This window comes from Penaeus monodon, chromosome 26 (assembly GCF_015228065.2).
Source record: "Penaeus monodon isolate SGIC_2016 chromosome 26, NSTDA_Pmon_1, whole genome shotgun sequence".
In the NCBI taxonomy this organism is placed as follows: Eukaryota; Metazoa; Arthropoda; class Malacostraca; order Decapoda; family Penaeidae; genus Penaeus; species Penaeus monodon.
In genome coordinates this window covers 6,370,895-6,380,894 of record NC_051411.1, presented here as the reverse complement: position 1 = coordinate 6,380,894, position 10,000 = coordinate 6,370,895, and the positions used below count along the sequence as shown (strand labels likewise).

At 37.2% G+C, this 10,000-nt stretch overlaps 2 protein-coding genes across 17 annotated transcripts in view; one reads left to right on the top strand and one right to left on the bottom strand.

Moving 5' to 3' along the window:
* The window catches only part of LOC119589870 (kinesin light chain-like), a 72,925-nt gene extending 71,095 nt beyond the window's left edge, over positions 1 to 1,830 (top strand). For all 14 annotated transcript variants that reach the window (XR_005230212.1, XR_005230215.1, XR_005230213.1 and 11 more), the window contains one exon: positions 1 to 1,830. This exon is cut by the window's left edge and continues 97 nt beyond it. The gene's annotated coding sequence lies outside the window, so the exon portion shown is untranslated.
* Positions 1,831 to 2,548: 718 nt separating this feature from the next.
* The window catches only part of LOC119589871 (TBCC domain-containing protein 1-like), a 15,897-nt gene continuing 8,445 nt past the window's right edge, over positions 2,549 to 10,000 (bottom strand). For all 3 annotated transcript variants that reach the window (XM_037938500.1, XM_037938501.1, XM_037938502.1), the window contains 9 exons: positions 9,381 to 9,489; positions 8,655 to 8,809; positions 8,287 to 8,376; positions 7,605 to 7,751; positions 7,282 to 7,410; positions 6,169 to 6,470; positions 5,654 to 5,799; positions 3,419 to 3,532; positions 2,549 to 2,863 (listed from right to left, as the gene is read on the bottom strand). In XM_037938500.1, the coding sequence (XP_037794428.1) occupies positions 2,762 to 2,863; positions 3,419 to 3,532; positions 5,654 to 5,799; positions 6,169 to 6,470; positions 7,282 to 7,410; positions 7,605 to 7,751; positions 8,287 to 8,376; positions 8,655 to 8,809; positions 9,381 to 9,489 (1,294 nt within the window). In that variant the 3' untranslated portion in view covers positions 2,549 to 2,761. The remainder of the gene's footprint in view (positions 2,864 to 3,418; positions 3,533 to 5,653; positions 5,800 to 6,168; positions 6,471 to 7,281; positions 7,411 to 7,604; positions 7,752 to 8,286; positions 8,377 to 8,654; positions 8,810 to 9,380; positions 9,490 to 10,000) is intronic.

Here is a 10,000-nt window from a genome sequence, read left to right as displayed (position 1 = left end):
TACTTTCATGCTCGCTGTTCCTTCTGCGTTAATGTTACCTATCATAAGCAATGGGAAAGATCTATTCATGGTAGATTACAAGAGCCTCCTGTCCTTGCTTTTCCACATAAGGACAGAGAATTGTTCTTTATGTTCTGTACGTAAGCAACCTACCAGAGCAGTCTTTAGATATGTGTTTTTATAGATTGTTCCTATGAAAATTCTATCTATGTCTGTGTGTGTGCAGGACTAATAACCATAACCCATTGTTAGTGACAGTTAACGGTGGGGCATTTAAAACTTTGAGAAAGTTACTTTTGCATGACATAGTACATCAAGAGCAGTTGTGTATAAAACAAGGACAGGTATTAAAACATCAATCACATTGCATTATTGATTTTATGCAATGGAAATTAGAAATTGGAGAGGCAGAATAAAAGAATAAATAAGAGAATAAAAAGCCCAAATTAGCAGATGGCAGCCTGGTCTTCCAGTTCGAAAAATGGGTAGGAAACCAAGGACAGAAAACCAAGGGGTACTGATTTGCATGGGACAGGTAACGGAATTTTAGATTTTTACAGGATGAAAATGTATAAAATAAAGAGGAGAAATTTATGGATTTCAACACTGGAAAGTCAAAAAAAAGAAAAAAAAAAATGTAGATTAGAATGGTTGTCTTGTTTTGTAGTACCATCACTGACACATTCATTGCATTGTGTTTGGATGCCTAAGCTGCATTTGAATCCCTGAAACTGGTAGAGTGTAGTTACCAGAGAATAACAATTACATAATGTGCTATAGTCTGCATATAGTTTCCAAAGCCTCATAATAGCATGTTCCAAAGTATTCATCTCTTAGCCTGGACAGAACTTTTGTCCATGCAGCTCTTATGATTTTCTGCACATGTATAGTCACAAAATGGCCAAGAATTTCCTTTTTGTAATTTAAATGAATCCATTATTGCAATCTTGAGTGAGAGGTGTGCATGTGAAAAAAAGAAAACAAAAAAAAGTTTATATTTAATAAATATTTAATAATTCAGTGTCTCTGTACTGGCAGAACATAAAATTTACATTTGATGTCATGATAGAGTGCTTTATTGAACAAGGCATTGACATACCATTCCAGGAGGATCTTGATAGCTATCTAGTCTTTTATTTATGAGATTTGTGTCATTTCATGTTTTTAGTTTCTTACATTGTGGATTTTGGTATGTTGTTGTAAATGGCTATATTGTACATTTCCAGTTTTGTATTACTTAATTTGGTTAAGATGATTTTGTGTTATATTTATTTCTGTAATAGTTTTGTGTCTAGGTCAAAATTATACAAAGCATATATTGTTTTAATTTCATTCATGATTCTCATGAGCAAAACTATTTTTCAGTGTAGTTTTAAGGACCATATGCATTATATCCACCAAGAAGAAAATGATGCACATCCTGTTATGGATGAAGCTATAGTTACCCTTGAACCAGTGTCCCATACAGGGTTAAATATATACACAATATGAGGAAAATATCCCTGGAAACAGTTATTTATCCCACTAGTGACTAAAAAGAACTACGAGATTTGGGCCACAAGTTCCCATCTCTTAGTTCAGAAGAAAGATAGTTGTACTGTGATTCTTGCACTTCCAGTACTATTATAAATACAGTTGCTGGCAGTATAGGAATGTTAGTCAACTGGTATATCTTGCACAGGGGTTGTAAAGATTTCATCATTTCAGCTGTCTGAACGTTCACAACCTAACTTTTTTGTTAGCTTCATGTCTGCTTTTGTCTGTGCATTCCCACGGTGACACAGCAACCGATGTAGGAAAAGTTATCAATAAACAACTTGATGGCTTATGCATATGTTTTTACTTATCCTAAAATCAGAAGGGATACCTGAAATTCAGGGAGATTAGATATAATTTTTTTCTGCATTGAATTTTATGTACAATTGTCAACTAAATGTTGTTATTCTGTTTTAGTTCAAAGTAATTTTAAAGAGAAATACCTTCCTATGCTAAGGAACACAAACCACATTAATTGCATTAGTCTTGGCTTAACCCACCAGTGATTGGTATGTCCAATTGGCAAACTTTTTTTCCCCCCCCTCTTTCTCACTGTTTGACATCTGATTTACCCCAATTTCTTAATGACTATTGCGTAAAAAATGTCTAAACTATAAATATTTACAAATAAACAAACTTATTAAATGTCTAATCATTTATATTTAGTTTCATAATCAGTATATGAAACACAAAATGGCTATGATATATGTTGTATGGCTATGTGCAGTTTTTTCCTCCATCGCTAATGATTCCCTCTAACTGAACCTATTCTTCAATAACTTCTCTGTCAAGAACCATAAAAAAAATATTAAATTCAATTGCAAATACATTTGTTCAGACAATTATTGAAACCAAAGAGCCAGGTTAACAAAGGCAGAACAAATTACAGAAATAACACCTTCAACATTTCATACATGTTGATAAGGTAAATATTATGCATAAACAACGATGAATCTCAAATGCGTTGCTACTTCACGTCCTAGTAAACTAAAGGAAAAAAATAAAACAAGAATAAAAACTTTTACTTTTTATTGTTTTCCTTAACATGGTAACATATTTTTTACATATTTTGAGTATAAGAAATTAAATTCAAATTGTATGATGAAATTCCATTCTAAAATCACTGGGGCTTATTGCAGACTTTCCATTAATCATTAATGCTTGTATGGCATTATAGAATTAAAACCTTTAAATATATTTACGTAAAGTATATTCATAATTATCTTTAAATTGCTGTTGTTTTGGCTACTCTTTCATATTTCAGTGTTAAAGCAAGTTTTTCTAGTTGATCAAGTTCGCGCTGTTTACCTGTATCTCTCAGCCAAGCCTGAAAATAAAAGTATCTATATATTCATCTGCAATTTTTCACCTTAAATGATATACAACGACAGACATGCTTACACATTCAATGAACAACTCTTTCAATTCTCCAATTCTGTTTTTTATTATACTCTGTGGCTCAGTTGGTTAAGATAGCTGAATACTATTCCAGTGGCTGAGAGTTCCAGTCTCTCTGCTGCCACAAGTGATTAGGATCCCAACTATTCATTTTACAATCCTTTGTGTTATCTACAAACTTTACTATTATCATTATTATTACTATTATTATTATTACTATTATTATTATTACTATTATTATTGTTATTTTGGCGACTTTATTTTATCTGTGTACCTGTTCCTTTTGTGTATTTTGGTTTACACCAACAACAATGCATTCATCATGTACATTTAAGAAAGGCAGCAAAAATTAATACTGTACATAAAAGCACAAAGTAAAAAGAAGAGAGGATATGAGAATGAGAAAGAATTAGACAGAAAAAGAAAAGCAATATGCAGACCCAGCATAAGTGTGAGCTGACTGCAAGAACGGTTACAAACCCACCTTGAATCTTGCATCAATAGCCTTTTGCAGAATGGCTCTTTGCTCCGGTGTCAATTCCGCATCCCTGACTTCTGCCCGGAAACTAGACACACATTTTCCAGCCTCTTCTACACTCTGGGGAATGAAAAAGAATGAAATATAGAAGCCCATTGTGAAAGGAGGAAGGGAGGGGGGGGAGGGGAGAGAGAGAGAGAGAGGAGGAAGGGAGGGGGGGGGGAGAGGGAGAGGGAGAGGGAGAGGGAGAGAGAGAGAGAGAGAGAGAGAGAGAGAGGAGAGAGAGAGTGTGAGAGAAAGAGAGAAAGAAAAAGAGAGTGTGAGAGAAAGAGAAAAAAAAAGAGAGGGAAAGAAAGAGAGAAAAAAAAGAGAGAGGGAAAGAAAAGAAAGCAAAAGAGAGAGAGAGAGAGAGAGAGGGAAAGAAAGAAAGCAAAAGAGAGAGAGAGAGAGAGAGAGGGAAAGAAAGAAAGAAAGAGAGAGAGAGAGAGGGAAAGAAAGAAAGAAAAGAAAGAGAGAGAGAGGGAAAGAAAGAAAGAAAGAAAGAGAGAAGAGAGGAAGAGAGGAGGAAAGAAAGAAAGAAAGGAAAGAAGAAGGAAGAAGAGAGAGGAGAAAGAAAGAAAAGAGAAGAAAAAAGAGAGAGAAAAGGGAGAGAGAGAGAGGAGAGAGAGGGAGAGAGGAGAGAGGGGGAAAGAAAGAAAAGGGGGAAAGAAAGAAAAAGAGAGAGAGAGAGAGAGAGCGGGGAGAGGAGAGAGGAGGGGAGAGGGGGGAGGGGAGACGGGGAGAGAGAGGAGGGGGGACAAGGAGAGAAGGGGAGAGGGAAAGAAAAAAAGAAAAAAAAAGAGGAGAGAGGAGGAGAAGAAGGGAGAGAGGGAGAGGGAAGAGGGGGAAAGAGAGAGGAAGAAAAGGAGAAAGAGAGAGAGGAGAGAGGGGAGGGGGGGAAAAGGAAAAAAAAGGGAAAGAAAGAAGGGGAGAGAGAGCAGAAAAGAAAAAAAAAGAAAGAAAAAGAGAGAGAGAGAGAGAGGGAAAAAAAGAAAGAAAAAAAGGAGAGGGGGAGAGGGAAAAGAAAAGGAGGGAAAAAAAAAGGGAGAGAGAGAGAGAGAATGGGAAAAAAAGAAAGAAAAAGAGAGAGAGGGGGGGGAAAAGAGGGGAGAGAGGGGAAGGGGAGAGAGAGAGAGCGGGGGGGAGGGAGGGAGGGGGGGGGGGGGGGAGGGGAGGGAAAAGAGGAGAGAGAGAGAGGGGAGAGGAAGACGAGGGAGAAGAGAGAGAGGGGTTTGAGGAGAAAAAGGGGAGAGAGAGGGAAAGAAAGAAAAAAAAAAGAGAGAGATTTGAGAGAGGGAAAAAAAGAAAAAAAAAAAGGAGAGGAGGGAAAGAAAGAAAAAGAGGAGGAGGGAAAAAAAAGAAAGAGAGAAAAAGGGAAAGAGGGAGGGGAGAGAGAGAGATAGAGGAGGGGGAAAAAAGAGAAAAGGAGAGAGAGAGGGGGGGAAAGAGAGAGAGGAGAGAAAGGGGGGAAAAAAGAGAAGAGGAGAGGAGGGGGAAAAGAGAAAGAGGGGAAAAGGAGAGGGAAAGAGAGAGAGAGAGAGGGAAAGAGAGAGGTAAAGAGAGAAAGATAGAGAGAGAGGGAAAGAGAGAGGGGGGGAGCGAAAGAGGAGGGGGAAAAGGGAAGAGAGGAGAGAGAGGGGAGAGGAGAGAGAGAGAGAAAGAGAAAGAGAGGGGAGGGGGGGAGAGAGGGAGGAGAGAGAGAGAGGGGGGGAGAGAAAGGGGAAAAGAGAGAGAGAGAAGAAGAAGAGAGAGATATCAAGGGAAAATGCCAAGACAACTCTATAAACACCACACAATGGGAGTTTGGGGGAAAAAAGATTACCTGGTTTTCTTTGACTTAGCCCATTCCTATAGCTGGGGCATATCTGTCGACCTGTGTCGAAATGCCAGGTCAAGGATCTGAATGCTTTGTTATTTTGTAAGTAAGGTTCAACTAAAAGCATCCCAACCTGAAGGTGGTGGGCTGGGGTTTTTGGTGAAATTTTGGAAAGTGGGAAAATTTGGGACAGTTTTTAAAAATATAAGGATTTGTAGGTTTTTGGGGGCACCCTAAAAAGGGAAAAATAATTTCAGGCAACTATCAAACACCTTGCCTAGATTTGCCATTGGGACAGAGTGGTTTTAAAGTTATCATTAATTTTCCTCAAGTCAAGTCATATCAATAAACCTCCTCTTCTCTATAAAAAAAGAAGCAGCTCTCACCTTAGCAAACTCATGAGGAAGACCTGGGGGAAGGAGGGGGGGTCTGCCGTCCACAGGCGCAGTTTGGGTGAATGGAATGACTAGCAGCTGGAAGTCCTCGGGATTCATCACTTCGCACGCACCACTGAGAACACCACCTTCACTCCCTGAGAGGGCATGGAAGGGAGCATTGGAAGAGAGGGGGATGGAGGAGAGAAAAATCTGTTAGTTTGACATCAGATAAAATGGAGAACAGTGCTATGGTAGATGATGAAAAGGAATTTATAACAATCCTCACAGATCTATGAACTTTGGATATTGTGGGTGCACTGTGATCTCCCTCAATAGAACAGCTTCATTGCTGAGTTCTGTAATTCTAAATATAACATGCAAAAAATAGTTACCAATGTATATACATTGCTTAATGAAAGAAAAACCAATTGACTGAATATATCTTTTGACCTAGCCTTTCTAAAAATGGTATTTAGCTAATTCAAATTTCACAATATTGGTTTAACAAGGCCTTTTGGACTAACCAAGATGCAGGGGTCTATTCCACATGTTGATATGAGGGCGAAGTTGTGTCTGGGCCATGTGGTGCTTGAGGCGAGGATAATGGATATTCAGGGGAGCTACAGTCACGCCCTGTGTCCGCCCTCCTACAAGTAACGGCCTCTGGGGAGACAGTGTGTGTATTACAATGCCCCGGCAATCTGCTATGACCATGGACCTTGCTGCACACACCACAACGGTGTTACGACATTCACTTAACTTAATGCGTCCTGCCACAGGCCCAAGCACAACTCGGGTGTCATGGCATTTGTGGATGACTGCGTGTCTGGTAGAAAGAAATGATTCGTTACACATGGCACTGACAGCGGGAAATATCATAAACCTATTTAACCCTTTGCCAACGGGTGGCATGTATGCACATGCCATGGCATGGCGGGACTATCTGCCGGGGGCATGTATGTACATGTCATGGTGTATGTATGGACATGCCATGAAATTGTTTTTGCTACAATCGCAGCAAAATTTTATTTTTCTGCCACAGAAATTGTGATTAAGTAATTTTTAACACTTTCTAATTTCTCCTATGAGGAAAAAAAAAAAAAAAAAAATCAATTCCATGATGCCACACACTGCTTATTTTATTCAGACTATAGACCGAATAATGATCAACTATGGAGTCTATATAACAACAAAAATATCCTTCAGTCTCGATTTATCAGGAAATATGGCAAGTAGAGACTTTAGAAAATAATGAAAACTGAAAATACAACATATGCTCGTAGTATTACGAAGAAACGGCAAGGGATGTTGGTATTTGGCATGAGTGGTTGCGCATGTGACTTGGCAGCGAGGCCCGGGCCACTATGAATACTAACCATCGGGAAAGGGTTAAGAATCAAGCACTTATTTTTAGTCTAACAATAGTTTGAACTGATAGATATTGGTGAAAGTAAACCCTGAGGAGTATTATTCCCCTAAATTGCACTCTACATGAACTCTGATCATGGAAACGCATCCCTTTTGAACCTCAACATTGCTCTTCTAAAGATAAAACATGAGAAACAAGACAATCACTGCCAAATAAAAAGAAGTGACAAATTCACAGAGCCCTGGAAAATGCCTTCCTCTTTTCTTACCTAAGGGGTTGGAGGACAAATATATTTGATTTAGAACATCGCCGCACTTTCAGATCTGTATACGTTGCTTCTTCGCCCATGTAGGCCGTCATGCCATCCACCAGTTCACATATGTACATGAGTCTGTGACTGGAGAGATTAAAAGTTAACTTCAGGAATTATAATCTAAATACAAACAGCTGTGCAAAAACTATACATTTCATTATTTTCTTAATGAGGATATTATGAAAAAAAAAACATACTTCACAAAACCAGTACAAATAACCCTCTAATTAACAGTCTGGTTATATATAAAAAAAACAACAACACCAAACAGTTCTTACCCTGGTGCTGGAGAAGCTACAAGCCTATGATGTGAAGGTTGGGTTAAAGATACTACTGGCCACGACTGTCGACACCCTCGACGCACACAAAGCCACTCCCCGTGTGGCGCCCAGTCAAGGCCTCTCAGTAACCACTGCTCAAACAAGCTGTGCAAAAACATCAGCAATATGAAGCAAATATAGAGACATACTTATATATACATATGTACATGCATATGATATACAAATATATATATATATTATATATATATATATATATATATATATATATATATATATATATATATATATATATATATATATATAATACACACACAAAATGTGTGTATGTATGTTTATATGTATAAATGTGTTTATACATATATATAAAATATATCCACATGTATATTGTAATTGTGCATAAGTAAAAAAAAAAGAAAAAAAAAAAAAAAAAAAAAAAAAAAATATATATAATATATAATATGAATAAATATAAATAATATATATATATATATATATATATATATATATATATATATATATATATATATATATATATATATATATATATATATATATATATATATTTTTTTTTTTTTTTTCTTTTTTTTATTTTTTCCCGTAAGTACAGAAATGATGACAATATTTGGAGCTTTAAATGTGTTTGTTTGTATGCACACATCCAAGTAGGAGTGTTACTTACCCCTTTTGGAAAGCATTTTTTTTGCTAAGATATCCAGACCTATAGCAATTATTGGCATCTGTGGCCACGGATAATAGGTCTCTCTCTGTTCTGCCGAAAGAAGAAAAAAGATTGTTAGTTTGCAATTTTAATCTGTATTAAATCAATATACTCTGACAACAAGGTTAATGGTTAAATTGATATATCCATTTGCACTAACATCTGCAGCATTCAGCATCAACATTGTGTTTTGAAAATGTTATTATCAGTGTTATAAAGCCTCATGAAGTACACTGAGGTATACATTGCAATATAACATTATGAACATCTTATACTATACTGTAAAAGTGCACACTAAATACAACACATTTTTTTAACACAACACCAACTTTTCTCCCTGCACAGACGCTCCCAGTATAAAGGATAGTGACTTGACTACGTCCACGGACAAGACACCTGCCGACTTCATAAAACCAAGCAGTTCTCTTGCTGTGCGTTTATCTCCCGTTTTCTTTTTCTTCTCTGTGTCTTCTACTTGTAAATGCTGTAAGCAAGAAGGAAATGTAAATTATCATCAATATGTAAGATTATTTTTAACTCATCCCTAAAAATACACAGTTGTATTAATGTATCAATACCAATACAAATATGGAGCCATGTGTATTAATTTATTGCAAAAATAGACAAGTATATACATATCCACTATAAAGTCTTGGAAGTTTACAATAATGACAAAACATCTTAATTGACATTTCATAACAATTACTAGAACACTCATGAAACAATGCATACACAAAAATTATGAATAAATAAAACATCAACATGACACTGCTTCCTACAAACCTTCAGTTCACTACACACACAACAATTCAGTCACAATAAAGGCTACACACACACATGCCTTAACCTCTTACAGCCGGGCATGTCTATAGCCATCATGAAAAAACATCTCATCATGACGGGTACAGTTCCTCTACACATAATGGCCTCCTCAGCCAAGTGGCTGGACGGTTGCCAGAAGTCACCAGAATGAGTGACACCCCGAGATTTCTGGTACCATCATTGTAGGATTAAAGGTGCGACTCAGAATGGTAAACAGAACCAAGTGGACTCACCCCAGCTAAGAGGCTTAGGAGTTCTGGCAGCGCTTCCCGTACAAACTCCGAGTGCTTCTCTTCGAGTAACTGCTTTCGGGAGGTCCCTGTGCTATTGTTATTGGGCCATCTGAGTCACAAGAGTTAGGGAATCTTTACACAGAAGCCGAGATAAGAATGAAAATGGGTATTTTGACATCAAAATATATGACCAAAGATAAAAAAAAGACAAATAATAAAACACAGATTACAGTAATACAATATGAGTCAGTAGCCAGCGTTAACATGCAATAAAAATGCAAATAGATATCATGCAGAGAAAGAAGTACACGCAGGTAGATATTAGCGGTAAACAGTAGAATAGTTTGAGTGGTGAACTAAGTGATGTGTGTACAAAGCAAAGAAATGACTGTGAGGTGTACTTCATAGCCCTACAAAATATGCCACCTTCTAGTCTACCATCCTGAAACAACTACAGACTAAGGCACTACATAAAGAGATCTAATATAAATGCCTGATAAATCCCACCTACTAATAAACATGAACTAAAACCAGTACAGTCAGAAATGAAGGGATGGGCTCCAGTAAGAGAGAAAGGATGAAGGGGAAGAGACAGAGAGTGTAAAGCCAACTGTCCTTTT